The sequence below is a fragment of the Python bivittatus genome, unplaced genomic scaffold (assembly GCF_059951505.1).
Source record: "Python bivittatus isolate LINGU-HERP-01145 unplaced genomic scaffold, Pbiv_v1 ctg000840_np1212, whole genome shotgun sequence".
Lineage (NCBI taxonomy): Eukaryota > Metazoa > Chordata > Lepidosauria > Squamata > Pythonidae > Python > Python bivittatus.
Genome location: NW_028277113.1, coordinates 8,792,843 through 8,812,089, shown reverse-complemented (window position 1 = coordinate 8,812,089; position 19,247 = coordinate 8,792,843). Strand labels below are relative to the sequence as shown.

At 37.3% G+C, this 19,247-nt stretch overlaps 1 protein-coding gene across 1 annotated transcript in view; it reads right to left on the bottom strand.

Annotated features, from left to right (window-relative positions):
- Positions 1-4,374: 4,374 nt before the first annotated feature.
- Positions 4,375-19,247, bottom strand: part of CDH6 (cadherin 6) — a 159,354-nt gene continuing 144,481 nt past the window's right edge. Inside the window, exons 10-12 of the mRNA XM_088130687.1 lie at positions 16,732-16,849; positions 16,380-16,631; positions 4,375-13,310 (exon numbers count right to left, since the gene is read on the bottom strand). Of these exons, the coding sequence (XP_087986813.1) occupies positions 12,820-13,310; positions 16,380-16,631; positions 16,732-16,849 (861 nt within the window). The 3' untranslated portion in view covers positions 4,375-12,819. The remainder of the gene's footprint in view (positions 13,311-16,379; positions 16,632-16,731; positions 16,850-19,247) is intronic.

Here is a 19,247-nt window from a genome sequence, read left to right as displayed (position 1 = left end):
CCCGTGAATACCCTCATGATAGAGTCAATGCCACAAAATCCTCAGGCCGTACACTTTTAGTGGCACTGGCAGACTGCCATTTAAATTACCCACAGTGCTGACAAAGCATTGTGCTAGTGCATAATGAGAAATCAAAACAACCTCATTATCTGTATGTTCATCACCATAACCAAAACAATGCCAAAGTGGGTGCATCAAGCCCTGCTACCTGTAGAATAAAGTATTTTCCCCCACTGGAATACATGCATACAGTCAGTATATCAGCCTTCCCAGAGGCACCTCTGGAAGTATAGGACTTCAAGTCCCATAGTTCCTTAGCCACCATAGTCCAAATTTACACAGATTGATGGATAATAGGAAAGGCTGCATTATGTTGTATAAGCCTGAGGCCAGACTGGAACATGGAGATAAATCTGCCTGCCCAAGATGCTGTAAGTATCTTTTTAGAACTATGAAACTATTGACAAAATATTTACTTTTGTTGTAAATTGGCAAAATATTTACTATCAATATACAAATGTTGTATATTGACAAAATATTTACTCTCGATAGTATCATCACTCTAGAAAACGTTGGGAGCTGAACTTTTTTTTTTTTTTTGGTAGCTGGAAGATATACCTTTAAAAACATTGTTTGGCCTCTGAGCATAGGGGACATGGCTCTATTCCAGTGGTATCAGCTTGGGCTTTTTCTGCACCTATTTTTGTATGTAAGGAGTTGAAAGGAACTTTTAAGAATGAAATAGACGTGCCTAGTGGAGGTTTAATGCATTTGTTTTCTTTAAAAAAAAAATAGAAAATTGCACTAATGATTTTCCATAGTTTGCTATCTAATTTCAGCAGTGTTACTTTAGAGAGGCTCTGAGTTAATAGAGAGTGAGAGGATGTAAGTTGCCCTAAGATTACTCATCCTTGGTCTAAGTCACTCCTATTTCTTTATTATACTATAATATAGCGATAGAGAAGGTTGGCCCTCCAAATTTTGCTAGATTATAAGTCCCAGAAGTCTAGCTAGAATGGCCAATGGTGAGGGATGCTGAGAACAGAAATTCACCATTTGGATGTTGTGATGATAACATGTAGTAAAGATGTAAACCCAGGTGGAACAGGCTACATAGCCTATATCTTGGCATTGAAAAACCTGTATTTCTTTGTAGCCTTCACAGTGGTTAAAACCAACCTGAACCCAAACTCCTCTCAGGAAACACCATTACCTCTCACTACTGATGGTCTATAAAGTATTGAGGTTAACTTATTAAGAAGAGCCTTTTCCATGTTATCAAAAAGATGGCTATGTGAAAAACAATTCATTTTGATAAATCATAAACACAGTTATGATTCTGGTAATCTTTAACCTCAAGGCTGTCCTTTCTTCATTTGGAGTGGATTACATCTGTTTGTAGTTCCATATCTAGAACATATCTAATTCCAGGAGAAAAATAGAAAGCACCTGAAATGAGTTCTACCCGCCTACTCCAGATTAGTTAGAGACAGTGGGAGTGGTAATCCAACTCATCTGGAGAATACCAAGGCGTGACACCATTAACATTGTAATTTTTGTCTTTCTAGCTCCCCTGTGTTTGGGAACACTTACTCTTAGGCAAGTATATGTAGGATTATGCTTAATCTCTTAATCTTTGTGGATCACTTTTATATGTCTTTCCTATTTTTCAATGTGTCCATCTTTTTTTTACTGATTTTTTTTAAAAAGCAACTCATGAAAAACAATTTATTTAATAGCATCGTATAAATAATTCTTACAAATCTTGATTTTCAAAAAAGACAAGTTCACTGTGTATATGTTGTTTGTGTGTATGCAAGTGAGAAAACTTACTATCCAAATGGTGAAGGTTGGAGGTGACGTTCCGCTGAATAAGGAATATAATAGGAAAACAGATTTGGGAAGAAGACTGACATTGGCAGATAAAGTCTTTGGCCATGATGAAATAAATAAATCAGCTCAGGATAAGGGAATCTTATAATCCTAAGGGTTGCAACCCTAATAATCTAATTTGCTGGCTGTTCCCTTTTGATTTAGTTGCTTTAGAGGGATCTGTTCAAGGATGTCAGTGTATTAAAAAATGATGTTCACAGTTTAAGTAGATATCTGATGACTTTTAGATATTCATGCTGTAGAAAAACTCTAGACTGTATATCATCATCCTGTATTTTGTTGCCATATTCCCATGTATTTGGATCTTAATAGTCATAGTGTAACTATCTGCCACTCCCAACTCCCAACTTCAATAACTCTCCTTGCAACCAATGATTGTTCAAAAGAAAGTTCATTTACTGAGAACAAGTGTACAGTTCCAAAGCATTGTTAAGACTGAGCCCGCGCACACCAAAAGTTGCTTTTACCTTTTTTTTCCTTCCCCCATGCACCCCCTCAACTCCCAGACTTCTCACACTTGCTCGTTGGTACGACCTTGAGCATTCCTCAGTCTCTGATAACAGTCCATCTGCCTCTAATGGTCATTTCATTCACCCATCCTTCCAGGTCCTTCCAGCACCCCCCCCCCCCATGTCTTCTAATGGCAGAACCGAAGGAAGCAAGCAAGCTGGCAATTAAATTGATTCCGAGGATTCTGACATGCCACCCCTCCAGAAGAAAGAACTACACCGGAGATGTGGAACCGTCAGTCTAGAAAATAAAAAGAATAAACATATATATGTATGTATATATGTATATATATACATACATACACACACATACACACACACACACACACACACACAAACATTACAATAAAAGATTATTTAGGCTTCTCTGGATAACATTGGTAAAACGTCTTGATTAAGTCCAGAGGCTTCACATGTTTTTTCTCCACCCACTCAGCCAAAGATTTAGGGAAGTGTTTCCATTGAATTAAAAATTGTAAGCCGCCTTGATGTTTTTGGCATCCAAAATCTCCTTGACTTTGAAATGTTGCTCCCCCTCAACCATAATGGGGTCTGGGGTTGGCGGTGTGGGATGCCATGTCGAAGACTCTTTGTAAGGTTTTTGCAGATCACAGTGGAACACTGGGTGAAGGTGGAGGGCATTTGTAATCAGACTGAAATGGGGTTGGTGACTTTACCTATCACAAATGGCCCCACAAATTTTGGTCCTAGCTTTTTTGAGGGTTGTAAGGATTTCAAACGCTTGGTAGATAGAAACACTTTATCACCCACTTTTCTGGGGACCTTTTACGGTCGGCATATTTCTTATAAGTTGCTCTTGCCTCTTCCAGTGCTGCCTTAATATTTGGCCATACTTTGGTCATCTGTTGGATCTACTCATCTGCAGAACTAACCCGAGTGGATTCCTGAGGGAGCTCAGGGATTGGCACAAAATCCTGCCCTGTGGCTATCTTAAAAAGAGTTAGCCTGGTGCTCTGATGCACGGCATTGTTATAGGTCACCTTGGCAAAAGGCAAGAGAATTGTCCTGCTTTAATAATAGCTTGTTAGATTTATATCCTGCTTTTCTTCGACGAACTCAAAGCATCATAAATAGCATGCTCTCTTCCATTTTTTCCCCTCCAACAAGCCTGTGAGATAAATTGGATTGAGAAAGAATGGGCCAAAGTCACCCAGTGAACTTCTGTGGCTGAGGGTGAACTTGGGCATAGAATTTCACAGTCCCAGTTCAACATCTTCATCACCACCTCACACTGGCTTCAGAGAGAAAGATTTCAGGGCTCCATTTGCCTATAAAACTCAACTTCTGAGCTGCAAGACCTTCCTCCCAAGAGGAATCTTCAGAGTTACTTAGTAATTACAGGAAAGCCAGTCTGTGTAACCACAAGGGCATTGTGAGGGCATTTTTATCCTTTACATGTTTCAAAGTTGAGCCTACCTAGTGTTGAAAAAAAAAGTTGCCATTGTGAATTCTAGTGCAAACCAAGTCCTGCATCCACTGCTGAGGATTTTGCACACTAAGAAAGCCATGTGGAGTTAGAGTTACAGTGGCCTTTAAAGCAAAATATTTCTCTGTGTTAAGCATGTTCCCATTCTGTCTTCTACCTCAGGTGATTTAAAACAACTGCATGGGAAGAATAGCCTTTCAATCTTGTCAGATGGTGGCTTCCTCCTTTAATATATAGTCCGGTCCATTCATTTAATGAAAAATCAATATAAAAAGGAGGCATTTAAAGGATTTGAAAACCACTAATCACAACAAGCACTTCTGAAATTAATGTAGCCCCCCCCACACACACACACTATACAGCATTTATTGTAAGGCATGTAAACTAAGGTAGGGGGTGGAGAGAGTAAGTATCATAGGATATGACTTTTGAAGAGTTCCCTTCTGCACGTGGTATCTGGTCAGAATGAAAATAACATCAACATGGTCATTTTTTAAATGTTTATTTTATTTAAAATGTCTTTACCTGAATGCCTAATACTATACAGTTTTAATAAACACTAAATTAATAGACTTTAGAAAACTAAAAGCTTATCGAAAGTGTTATCTGGATGTATTTACATAAACAGTGCAGTCTTGTAGAGAAAGGCCAAAAAGGCAAATGGATGCTTTCAGATGAAGCCTGCCATTCTGCAGGCACCTTGCCTCTCTTCTGGAATTGTACAAGGGTTCAGATCACATTTCCCATTTGAATCATCCTGCATCCCCCACAGCTCCCCCCTGACTATGGACATACGCACATGCATATAGAAAAAGAAACCTAGGGAGAGAAAGACGGCATAGCTGCACAGCATCGTTCGATCGGCAGGGTTAGAAAATTCTTCTGTTTGGAAACACCCTTTGCCTATCTTAACCAAACCTATCACATCTAGGAAGAAAGGAAAGTAAAACCTTGATTTTACAGAACGCGGAGGAAAGAGTGTTGGTAAAGCGGGATATACATAAAGTATATGTAAATTTTGTGTAATGTATTTACAATTATGTCCTTTATGTAAAATACACAAATTCCAAAGACCGTGGAATGGAGAGGTCTGTAAAATTGAGGTTTTATTGTACATCTTTGCACCTTGTGTAAATGCCCCAAACAGAAAATTCTCCATCCTCCTATTCAAAATAAAGCTCAGGGCCACTTCTCCTTTGCCTGCCAAATTTAGAGTTCGCAAACGGCCTTGCTTCTGTGCTTTTATGGAAGCTTAATTTTGAGAAACTGGAAGCTGAAGCCTTAACTGGCATGGAGAAAACTAAATGTCTGCAGCTCAAGCTGCAGAAGTTAGAGTCAATTTTAAAAATGGGCAGCTTTATCTGCCATGTATATACCTATTATTAAAAAGCAGGTCAATAGTATATTTCTTTCAAAGTTGCTGGTTCTATCACTCTTCCCCTCCCCAAAGACTCTGCTGGGCTTGTCTGAATGACAGAGGAACTTCCCTGAATTTAATTTGTTTGCTTTAAAGGGACTTTCTGATATGCAAGAAATCTTGGATGAGAACTTTAGTGTTGGAAAGTGTTGATGCGTTGAAGATTGTCTCAGCAGTATCTACTTTAAACTGCTAGTACAGGAAGTGTAAGAAATCAATGACATAAAAATAACAACTTGCTTCATTCACTTCTAATAATTATGCCAGCTATAGCATTTCCTCTTTAGAAAGCCTTTAAGCTGTTAAAGACATCAAATATGGTTTCAGTCAGTGTTCCTCCTCAATTCATTTGCACACAAATCTCATAATAGCTACTTGACTATTTCCGTATCATTAGCAGCCGTATTACATCAATATGTGGCTTTTCTCTCTAATAAATAAAGAAGTTCTGAGATTCTGGCCAGTTGTTCAGTTAGTAAGAGGTGATAATCAGTGTAAATAATAATAATAAGGAACTCCATTATCAATTTCCTATGGCGATGCAGAATCTCAAATGTATGTTACATAGGGCCAGGATTAAGGTTTATCCTGTTAAATGCAAGACTTATGGACATTATATTCCTTTTTGAATGTTCCATTGATTTTGGATACATGTGTATTTGTAATCAGTAGGACATTTCTAGTCTCAGATAGAAAGCAAATGCTCCAATCCTGAATATGCTGATTTAGAAGAAAGGCTCACTGATTGAAAATAATAAATGCTTCAGGCCTAATCCAAAATCTTTGTGCTATAGGATTTGGGCCAGTTCATTTTGAGTAAACTAGGCAAGGATGAGACCCAGCTGTTAAAAAAATGATTTTGAAAGTGCTGATGGGACTGCAATTCATTTGTTCATATGAGCGACCACTCAGATTGGATGCAATTCTGTGCATGTCTTCTTAGAAGGCGCTCAGTGGCATACATTGGCAGGTATGTATGAGATGGCGGCATTAGTCACCAAAGATAATGTTAAAAGAAGCAAGTCACATTGAACCTCAGGGGACATGCAAAGGAATGCTCTGTAAGGATCTTATTTTCACTCAGAAATGAGTCCTGTTGTGTTCAATAGGAATTATGCCTACAGAAGCATTTATAGGATTTCAGCCAGTCTTAATACTGTTATGTTTTCATACTGGATTATCTAGTCACATTTCTGTTATTCCAACTTCAGGTAATATACTATTTCACTTTTTTCTTTTCTTGTGATTCCATGCTGGCACTCAGAATTCAAGAAATTTTGCTTTTAGTTGCATTTTATGTTGCCTGAGGAGAAAATCTAAAGGCCTTAGTTATATATCAAAAAAGTATGAACCAGTGCCCAGATGAGGCCTATTAATGGAAAAATCCATGCTCGTAAATTGCACGGATAAGAAACTTCAGGTGATTAATGCATAATGTGTCAGCCTCCAGAGAACACTATATTTCATTTTTTTATTCAGTTTGGCATCTTAATTTTGATGCCAGTATGTTAAATAGTTTATATAATATTTATGCACAAGCTGTGGGTGGCTTACAGTCATTTTATTGACAAGGCGAAACATTTCATCAATAAAATGCAAACTTCTGGCTCAGATAACTGGTACTTAGTGTCAGTAATTCTGGGGGGTGGCAGAAGAGCTCTCTAGTTAAGCCATCAGATGTCACACAGTTAAGTGTCAGTAATCCTAGCTAAATTAACCTGAGCCATCAAAGGAAATCTGCTATATCAGGAGAAATGTGCAATTGTCTTCTTCATAACATACACTTAGTGTCCTAAACTGTTTGATTCATTTGGCAAAAGATGGTTTAAGGAATACCCTTTTCCATGGTCAACATGGTGGTGTTACAGTGAATACTGTCTTCTACACACTTCAGATTTCAACCAATTTAACATTGCTTTTAAGTGAGCTGACAAATGGTTATTCTCCAGCTTTACAGTTCAGAGGCTGTATATCATACAGTGAACCGTACTGCATCAGGCACAGGCTATCTAGTCCAGCATTCTTTGTCACAACTGATCAACTAGATATATTTGGGACACATGTCTGGAGAGCAATTATTCTCTTCCATTGCTACTTTCGGGCAACCAGTATTAAGGCTGCCTATGAGTCAGGATTAAACAACCCACAGTATTAGTAGCCACTGATGAACCTGCTCTTTGATGAACCTGTTCAGTCTCCTTTGAGAACTCCAACTGCTTGCAACAAATTCCACAGTTTAATAAGGTGCTATGACATTCTATCTATCTATCTATCTATCTATCTATCTATCTATCTATCTATCTATCTATCTATCTATCAATCATCTATCTGTCTATTCTCCCCCCCCACTTCGGCCTATAGGTTCTGTATGAAGGGGTAAAAGAGGCATGAATACAAAACATGATGTGACATGACATAACAAAGCAAACTCTACCCTTTATGTACTTGAATATAATACTGTATTGCTGGTATGAAAGGGCAGAATTTACATTGTAACATCATTATACATGTCATTGTGGTTAAGAACAGACAATTATAGACAGGCTAATATACTGCTGCATTTAGTTTCAATCAGTGATCTTGAGATTTAACAGGGTGAGAGAGAAAAATTCTCCCCACACATTATATACCCCATGCATTATTTTATATACCTGTAACATGTCTCCTCTTACCCGCCTTGATTTTAAGCTAAACAGCCTCAATTACTGTAGTCTTTTCTTATAAGGGAGCTACCTTAGCCTCCTAATCATTTTAGTTGCCCTTTTTGTTGCCCTACAGAACTTTTCTAGCTCTGTAATATCCTGCTTTAAAGTGCACCATACTGGTTTCCAAATGGCACCTATCTTCCAACTCTTTTGTGATCAGAACTATACACAATACCCACATTTGTTCTCCCACAAGTTTAATTAAGGGCATTATTATATTGATAGTTCTGTGTTCAGTCCCCTTCCTAATAATTCTAAGCATAAAAGAATTTACCCCTTTTTCTGGTGCAGCTGTGCAACTGACATTTTCATTGAACTGTCCATTTTGACTTCAAGAATATCCATGAATCTACTTGAACACTGGGCACATTCATCACACTACGCCATAGTTTTCTTTAATTATGGTTTGTGGAACCAACTATAGTGGTCTAATTCACAAATAATGTCAGATTATAAACCATGGATTATAACCATGATGCCTGGATTCATACATCACACTAAATGAAAATCAAACAACATTGTGGATTAACATGCTGTGCAGGCCCATCTTAGGTATAACTAAATAATATAGCTAAATAACTATGGCTTAATTTTTTAAATTCTCTCCAAATGTCTACATATAAATTAAATTTCACTTCCTCTATTTGATTGCTCCTTATTGCTCCTTCATTATCAAACTAATCTGGATCACATCCAAATTTACATTCTTTACTTCAGATCAGTGTACACATATTTAGTATTAATAACCTGGTTCCACAAAACAAATTAATCCATTTGTACCAAAAAATAAATTATTTAAAAATTACTGTCAGGAGATTATACATAAAATTTCACTCTTTTGTTAAGTGTCACTAAAGTTTCTAATTTGGTAATTTGCAGCACAGTATTTTGTACAAGTGTTCTTAAAATAACACATCAAGAGATGTACAAAACCTGAAACATTTAGCTGATTACTTTTGGATCCTGTACACTCTTTATGCTAAGATAAACATGGGCTGATTCTGAAGATCTTATGATTTTCTTACTTGCATCAAAAGATCAGAAACAGATTAGCCTTTTTTTTTGTTTTATAAAATGAAAAAAAAATGATGGACAGTGTTTTCATTACATATAAGGTATGCTACCTTTCTCCAACTTAACACTCTCCAATGTGTTATCTACAACTCCCATCCTGTCTGGGCAGCATAGTCCCTGTTCCTGATATCTGGAAAATGATGGGAGTAGCAGCACCACACATCTGGAGGACACCAAGATGGGAAAGATAACTCTGCGTTTGCTAAATCTGTTCCGGCATTTCTCGTGTCCTACTGTCCTCTTTGCCAAAACAGATTTAGCAGGTTGTTTTATAATAAACCAAATATACATATTCTACAATGTCCAAAGACAAAGGGGATTTCTACATAGCCACTCTTTCACCCCCTAATCTTCAGAATCTTTTCCACACTGCCCTGCAAATACTATATTCCCACTGCTGATGCCACTCAGTGTTTACCAGCTGCCCATGCTCCCTGCAGCTAACTAATATTGGAGCAGAAGAATCAGCAGGTAGCCAATGTCCCATACATGCTTGTAGGGGTTTTTTTTTAATTTAATTTTTTGTTTTGTTTTTTGGCAACTAGAAGAACAAAAATACATCCTAGTCACTGTTCAGTATAAGGGCAAATTTGCTTCTCAATTCAATGCACTCTCAAGAGGGAAATGGTTGGCATGGTGCCATATAAACTTAGTTTCAGCAGGAAAGGAGAAGCTGGAGGAGGTGGACATAGCTACCAATTTGGAATCCCAAAGTTCTAGTAGAATAGTTCTCTGTGGATTCTTTTGTGTCTCAGCTAAGCTGAAAGCTTAAGTTGTGAGAACACAAAGGCCTTGGAGGTTCCCAAAGATGCTAATCTACTTCGAAATGGAACAATCACCTATAACTTGGACATGTAGATCTGTTCTGGAAATGCTTAAAAATCCCACCTTTTTGGTCATATTCTGAATTTGCACCTTTAAGATGTTATTGCAGAAATGCAAAAAATGCCTTTTTGGACAGAAGCAGCAAATTTGGTAATTTTTCTAAAGACTTAAAAAAAAAAGTATTCTAAGTATGTACCTAAAATAGGACAGATTTAATAGAGGGATTCTGGCAATCAAAAAACAAGTAACTTGTTGGCTTCATGGCTTAAAGTGTTAGTAACATTAGGCTGCAAAGCAATCACTGTTTCTAAGTCTCAAATGAATCAATAGGCCTCAGTTATGGGTAGACATGCCTAGGATTACAATGTTAATTTGAGTTTTTGTGATAGCAGTTTAGCAGTTTACACAGCATACAGTAATTGGTGGATCTGATTCTGTATCTCTCTGACTTTTTATGTAAAATTCCTGGCAACTTTTCAAACTGACTGAGTCTCAGTGAACCTCTTCTGTTAACTGTGATACTGAAAAGTTGTTTTATAACTATAACTGACACAGATCATACTCTACAGAGCTGCAAAAAGAACTGATTAACAATTAATGGGGATCTTTGTCTAAGGAATTTAGAATACACCTAGGTGCATTTGTGTACATGCGTGTGCACACACATACCTACTAACAACAATATAAATATTGCAAGAGTGATTACACAAGTGAAAATTATATAATTAGAAGAAGCTAAATCATTTTCATAAGCTTGGATCTACTATATGCAAAAATAAAAAAAATACAAACATTCATTTTAAAATGCTGCCCTTAAATAAAACTCAGAGCTCATAAGGAGCTCCTATTGGACCCCTTTTTGGTGCTAATGGTGAGGCAGATGAGTGAGTCAGGGAGCCATTCTGCCAAAACTCTGCCAAGGCTGCTCAAGTATTTCATATTGTTCAAAGCTTTCCCCGCTCATTTCAGCGTGTTCCTTCATCTCAGCTGGGTTCCAAACCGTCCTGTGGTAGCACTTCAGCCTCGCTTTGTGTCTTGTTCCTGTTTCTGCATTTCATTTGTTTGTTTGCTTGTTTTTAATCTTGACCCTTTGCAACATTTGGCCATGTTTCACATTTCAATGCCATAGAGAGCCATCTCTGATGCACCTCCTGGATAATGTGGATTCTTGTTAATTGGTATGGCTGAAGCCCTTTGCTCAGCAGCGGTTTAGCAGCAGGGACCAGTGTTGAACTGGATGATTATTGCAAGGTGGGATTGGGTCAGATGCAATCTCCTGCTGCTTGCTTACCCGATCACTACTGTAGTACTAGTTCCTTATTTCTCCCACGTCCTTTCCTTGCTGCACAGCATAGTACCTGCTGTCAGGTTGATCCTAGGCACTAGTAGCAGAGTATTTTGTTAAGAAGGAGGAGGTAGAAGTAACAGCAACCCGCCAGCTGAGCAAGTGGGGAGTGATAAAGCTAACATAATAGCTTTTGTTTTGCTGGTATGAGCTAGTATTGAGAAATAATTAATATTAATAGAGCTCACAAAATATAAATAAGGAACCCTCCTTATATATTATGGATATATATATCCATACTCAGTTGGAGTTGGATCCAGACTCAGTCCTAGTTAAAGTAGAGTAACTAAAATCAGTGGGATTTAATTTAGACATTTCTAACTTGAATTTCATTGATTTCAATTAATCTACTCTTATTATTAAGTAGGTTTACTTGAAATCCATACATGTATTTTCAGCAATTATTCTGCTTTCTTGATACACTTTGTTACAATCTCTATACATCACCTAGTAGACTACTTTCCAGGAATAGAATATCTCTTGAAATACAATACTCTAGCCCACATACTGAATTGGCCAGCACCACTCACCAGGCACATATATATACAAACACATCTTTCCTTTCCTCCAACTCCTGATTGTCCATCATTACTGTGTTTTAATGGTTCGAGGGAAGTGACCAATTTAAAATTAACACTGGCATTCAAATGGTCATTGAATTATTTAAAATATCTTACAGGTAGTCCTCACTTAATGGCAGTAATTGGGACCGCCAAATCCATCACTAAGTGATACAGTCATGAAGCAAAACATCATGTGACCATGCTGACTTACAACGGCAGTTCCAACACTTCTGGTTGCTGTCATTAAGTGAATCCCACATGTTTGTTAAATGAGATGTCACATGACCGCAACTTGCAACTTCATGCTGGCTTCCCCATTGATTTTGCTTGTGGGAATCTGGCAGTGAAAATCGCAAATAACAATCACATGACCACGGGATGTTGCAATGGTCGTAAATGTGGGTTGGTTGCCATGCACCCAAATTGCGATCAAGTGATTGTGGGGACGCTGCGATGGCCACAACTTTGAGGACCAGTTATAAGTCCCCTCGTTCAGTGCTGTTGTAACTTTGAAGTCACTGAATGAGTGGTTAAGTGAGGGCTATCTGTAGTTCCCTTGTTGTCAACTTGCAGCTTTCAAAAAACCTACACTCTTTCACTATAATATATGATAAGCCATACCATTTCCTTAAAATAGGGTGTTCAATATATAATCTGCAGAAAAATGTGACTCAGGTGAATAATTAAAATATAGGTTATTTGGTGAGCTATAACATTAAGATAATCCCATTTACAAAATTAGCAGAACATGTTAAAACTAGTATTCCATTTCTGTTTGTGTTCTCCCTCAATTGCCTTGCCATTTGACTGTTGAACTGCCTAAATAAAAATGCCATAAAAAATAACAAGGTTTGGTGTTTTTTTCTCCTCTTGGAAGCTGAAATTATAGTGGGAATGACATTAGATCCACAAAGACTGCAGTCAAAAAACAATTTGAACTGGTAGGATAGAGAACCCTTTCCAGAATGGTTGATATATAGAAAGAAGTAGCAACATTACACATTTCACTGCTGTTTCTTGAAAAAGGAAAAGGCAACATTATTAGGAGTCTTTATCGCTGTCTTCTCCACCATACATATCAGCCAACTTTCTAAAACGAGGTCCCCAGTCACTGAGGTAATCATAGTCCTGGTCTCCTTCTGTAGTCACCGACTCTAAAGAGCTGAGAGACTCAGCCACCGAGCCACTGCCTTCATATGCGTAGGTAGCTAATGAGTCATAGGGGGGTGCCGTTGGATCTGTATCATTCTCCTTTAACCTTTGGCTAATAAAATCTCTGACATCAGTGTTGTCTCGTACCACTGGAGTCCGGCGTGGCATGAACAGCGTTTCTGGCACAATGTCTCGGCGCAATTTATTGTCCTCTATGGCTTCAGGATTCCGGAGTGTGCCAATATCAAAGGCTTGAGTGTCTTCCTCTCCACCACCTTCATCATTGTAACTGACAATGTTATCTCGGATATCCTCTTTAGAAATGATCAAAGGCTCTTTCTTCCGTTGCCGTCTCAGAGCTGCAAATAGCACCACTGTAACTGAGAAGATGAAAAAATTATTAAGCAAAGTTGGCTGAGTTGAGAGGGGACATTAATTCTCTACCCAATTAGAACAAAACCAAGCTGCCATGAAATTTGTATTCTTTGACCCTTGTTTTGTTTTCTTTACAAGATCTGCAAAACAGCATATTCCATTTGTAAATACAGGAAAGATTAGGTGAAATACAAAATTCAGGCTAAAAGGTAGATGAATCTTAGTTTGTTTTCATGTTGCAAGAATGCAATCCTTTTTGAGTTACAGAAGTAATTATTCTGAGGAGGGCCAAAAGAAAAAGAAAACAAAATTTGGTTAATCAAATGGTGAACTGCTGAAATTCTTTGAATTTTGTTCTCCAGGGTTTTTTTTAAAGTTAGATGTACAGTAACAGTATTATATGAGGAAAAAAGTATAGTAGCATTTTAAAAAAAATCTTCCTTTAGAAAATCTGTAGAAGGCATATTACAATTCTTGATTTAATTTATGCCCTTTAAAAAATAAGAATTCCTGAGTATTTTTCCAGTTGCCTCTGATGCTATACTTCTATACCTCCTTGACCCTAGATTTGCCTCTCAAATTGCCAGTTGCCAAAGTCTAAGATTGAAAATAAATTAGGAACTATTATATATAATGTGGTTTCAAACGTGGACTTGCTTCAAACCATTTCAAGAATTAGAACATTTGGATGTGAATACTGGTATAAATAAAGCTTCAATACACACAACTGGCAAAGCTTCTCTTAATCAGTTTTGTATTTCCACTCCCTTTTAATTTAAAGAAAGTTTGGAACCTTTATTAGATAATTCTCACTATACTCCAAATTCAAAGATGATTGGTATAAAATAAAAAAAGGACACATAGCTATGTTCTCAAGCTGAATCTTTACCCCATTCTTTCCCCAACTTCACTAAACAGAGTTTAAAAAGATACTTGACTATGGAAATGAAAAGTAATACTAATTTCCTTATTGATATAAAGCATGAAATTAAGCTTTTGCAGTCTTATTACTAAAAATATTCAAGATATTAACAGCTACTCCATGATTTTGAGAAGATCCTCAAGAAAGACAATTTTACCAAGTCCCTTAGCTTAGAAGAGCCTGCAAATTATAAATTAAGAGACATAGGGAGTTGTCTTATATAGGTGAGGCTGCCTCTCCATCCAACCCAGAATTATCTTTACCGGCTAGCAGAACTTCTCAGGAATAGTTCTTTTCCCTTCAATAGAAACCACGTGGGCAAATCCTATGGCCCTGCACATGCAAATAATATGTCCCTAGAATAAGTCTTTGGAAATGGGAAGATATGAGAAGGGGCATGCAAAAGTTGGATATCCTCAACAGCTGTCTCTGGAATTTATATCTTCCTTTGATCAAAATATTTACTTCTGTGCCATATAAACTCTACCTCAGTCCAAATAATCATTTGTTCTCTATGTCATCTAGTATTCGGCCCACAAATACAGAGCTAATTTGTGTTTTTAAATTTATTTTTAGTCTGGTACTCTAATGTCACTAGAAATGAGAATTCTCTAAAAGAAATAAATATGCAAATTGAATTTGTGCAAATCACTAAGTAATTCAGCTCAAAATATAACTGTGTTCTCAATGTTCAGGTTGGTTTTTTTTAAATGGGAACTTGTTGAATAGGTCTTCTTAATGGTAAAGCTTAAAAGTAAAGCTGAGATGTTGCTTCTCTTCCCGCTCTTCAGCTGTTCTTAGCATTAAAAAAAACAACAACTAGGCCTACTGAGGCTGAAAGTGAAATATAACATATGACCAAAAACAAATGAATGAACAAATCATCTGCTTTGTTACTCTTAAAAATGGAATTGGTAGTTTAATGATTTTGATGCTTTTGTTTTACCACCTGGTGTTGATATTGTTTTGCAGATCAAATGAGAAGAACAGCCATTAATTTAATTCCACTGTAGGCTACAGACCTGCAATCCCAATCATTGTTATTTTAAACTCCATCCTGATAGCATTAACTAACAAGTTGATTCCTGGACCATAGAGTTATAGGGAGAAAATCAAGGAACCACCAAGGAGACACCCACACCCCACCAAAACTGGCAGGACAAGCAAGCTACTGTATATAAACAGGGAGAAAACCACACTCACTAATACTGATGATATTACCTAGATGGGTAATGAAATGTCTGCAAGTAAACAGCCAAGCTCAGAGAGCACCAAGAATTCCACAGTTCATCCCTGAGCTACAAATATTTTCTTCTATTGGTGATTTTTTTGTAAGCACCTTAGGACTCCAGCTGATGGGCCTTTCCCATTTGCATCTACCAAACATCCCCTGGCAACATTTTTTTTCTGCTGTGTGGTTGCCTGCTATATGACTTGAAACAGAGGCAAAGAAAGCAGGATAAAGATCAGAAATGGATACAGCAAAAATTATGCAAGTGTAGTTTTCTCGCTATGTTGGATAGCATTTCAACACAGCAACATCTCTATCAAGCTGGGGAATAATGGACAAAATAATGACCTGTTTGGAAGGATATTTGTGGCAGCTGCTCCTACAATCCTGAGAAGTAACCTGGGTGAACTGGAACTGCATTTGAGGAATTAGTATGCCCACAGCTTCTTAGTGTGTGAACTTTAAATTGTATGTATTTGAATTGATTCATGAGAGTTCTGCCATAATTATAGCTGCAGGATATGATTAGGATTAATAATTCTGTACTGTTTATAGGGGGTACATACTTAAGTTTGCTGATTAGGTAGCAAACCCAAGTAACTCAAAACTAACGAAGTAGTAACAGATAGGCAAGATATTTGGTGGATGTGTAGGGATGGGAAGGGTGGCATGACTATGGAGACAGGTGAAACTGAAAAGGTGGCTGTCTCTTTACCACAGTCAATATATTGCATATCACTACTGATGAATACTTAGAAGATCCAAAATGTGTCATGGAGTAATTCTACCTACAACAGAGGATTACTCCCTAATAATACTTCATAGTTACAGTAATGTGTAATATGCTTCATTTGCTCTTTAGCACAATTTCTTTTCTCCATCTTACTCCCCACAGCCATTGAGTTCATACAAGTCCTTTACCTAACAATATAATTATACAAAGCAGAATTGCGATCAATGCGCCCGTGCTAAGGCCAGTTGGGTGGATCAGTGCTTCAGCATTACAGGAGAGCATTTTGCCTCTTTGGTCACAGGCACACACTCGAATTGTCACAGTCTCTGTACTACTCTGAACTGGATACTCATTGTCTGAGATTATCACTGGTAGGAGGTACATATTCATTTCATGACGGTTATATCTCATTTTCTTTGTGAAGATTCCGGCTGTGTTATCTGGAAAAAAAAAAGTAAAAACATGATAAGAAGTGTGTTTCTTCTGAATGTCAAAACCCAAGTAAGAGAGAAAGAGTATAGAATAAAAAAGCAAGAATACCTTTGTTGTCATAAAGGGTGAAATTGGAGCTACTGGCTACTTCTGGGGCCAAAGTGAATGAAAATTTGTGCCCACCAAAAGCATCATCTTTGTCAACTGCACTTAGAGTCTGTATGAGCTGGAAAAGTGACAATAGTGTTATTTTATCATCACTGTGGCATGCATACACCTTGTTCTTTATCAGTCAGAATAAACAGTATGAGAACAATCAGTTAATAACAGCAAAGTAGTGATTGGTAAGTATATTGTTTATTATATACTACCCTTCCTCCTAATAGAACACTTTTCTCATGAGAACTGTTTTTGGGAGAAAAAATGGCTTCCACTGTTGTTTTCATTTTGGAAATGTGGTGAGAGAGGGATTTATTCTTCCCCCAACATGCTCACATGTTTCAGGGCATCACTGAAGATCAGAGATGAACATATCTATCTCAGGCAAATGACTTTTTTTACCTATTCTGGTATGCGTGTGTCCATCTTTGGGTTTCAGGAAAGTGTATGAAAGCGGCAGTGTAGAAATACAAATTACATTGCCTTTTTTAATATCTGTTAAGATAGTCAGAAGTGTTGGGTCTATAACTCCATGATCTGGATTAGGAACCTGGAACTTATACTCCCAGCACATCCCAAGTGGTTCTGAAGAATTCAGTGAAGCAGCACTGCCAGTATATAATAAAAAAGAAATTCTGAATACTCTTATTTGTAAAGAATACCCCAAGAGTCCAAAGCTTATTTAATTCACTGTTCTGTTCCCATGATAACCAATCAAATTTCACTGGGAAAGTCTCAAGCAGGACTTGAGTGTGAATACATTCTCCCATTTGTGGTCTCCACTAACTAGCATTCAGAGATATGCTACCATTGCCACTGAAGATTATATCCAGTTATTTAGATTAGTACCCATAGATAGTTCGACTCATCATGAAATTTCTTCATCTCCTTTTAAACATTCCAAATCCATGACCCACACAATAAATCTTGAGGCAGCAAATTGCGTAGATGTTTGAACAAATAAGATGTTTGAACAAATACTTCCTTTTCTCAGTTCTGAATGTCCTGACATTCAGCTTCACTGAATCATTCTTGATTCTAATACTATGAAGGGGGGACAAAAATCTCTTCATACTGAGTATTTTCTTTATATCAGAGGAGGATATCCTTTTAAGGTGGTAGCAGAGGTCACATTTTTCCTTTTAACCTTTTTTTCTAAGGGCAAGAGGAGACAGCTATTGCGATGGAACAGGACCAAAATTGGTACCATCAAAATTCATCTGGGTTACTCTGGAGGACATATAAACTAGGCTGTTCCATTCTGTTTTGTAGACCTCCTTCTTTCACTGTTTCTCCTGAACTCAAAAGACCCAGCACTGGAATTTTTCCTCACAGGGAATTGCACAAGCCCCTTGGTCATTTGGGTTGCCTTTTTGGCATATTTTCCCAAAAGACCACATCCTTTTTCAGGTGAGGTGGACCGTAGTATTCTAGCTTCAGAGTTAAATAAAGACACAGGGACATGGAGAGTTTTTCTAAACAATATGCCTGTGACAAATCAAATATTTGTGTGCACTTTGCCTAATGTATATTTTCACATGTTATATGTTTACTTCTCTGGAAAAAAAAATACACACACACACCATAATAACAAGTTAAATAAATGTCTGCTTTTCTTTTTTCTTTTGAATGTAATTCAGGTCACTCCATACAGAACTGATATTTACCATTGGGTTCTCTTGATACAATGCAGAGGTTCTCAATTTTTTAAGGCACATTTGAGTTTTGATAGCATGTCACATGTGCACCCACAAAATGGCTATCATGTGAGGCACACCTGTTTACAAAACATCTGCTATCATGAATGTAGTTAGTTGTGAAAAATCTCTTATCTAGAAGGAAATTTCCCATTAACTTCTCCAGACCTTAGGATGATTTGAATGTTCTGCCCCTCCTCCCAGTTTACATTGCTTTGTTTTCTAGACAAGTGGATGTATTTTTAAAGAGAACACTGGAATTCACAAATCATGACAACTATTTTTGTTCTGTAGAGGTGTCGAAATGGAGAGTGCTAACTTCAAAGCTCTCAAACTTATGATCCATCTGTTTTTAACATGAATTCCGAATAATAATAATAAAAATTATATGTTTATAATATTATCAATAATAAAAACATATGGAAAAAGAAATCCGCTGTTATATCAATCATGATTAGAACCCTTGGAGCAATACCTAAGGGACTCCCTTGATATTTGGAAATTTTGAATTTATTGGACTTGAACACCCTAATTTTACAAAAAAAACCACCCTGCTAGGAACTGCCTATATTCTCTGATGCTACCTTAATAATTCTTAGGTCCTTGGTTAGGACATGAATTATTAGGGTCTCATGAGTCTTAGACTGTGAATTTAATTGTAGATTACTCCTACTCCTACTCCTAATAATAATAATACCAACTTTGTCCTAATCTCTGGTTGTTTGGATTACTACATAACCAGAGTTTGGATCTGGTGGTAGTTACTCC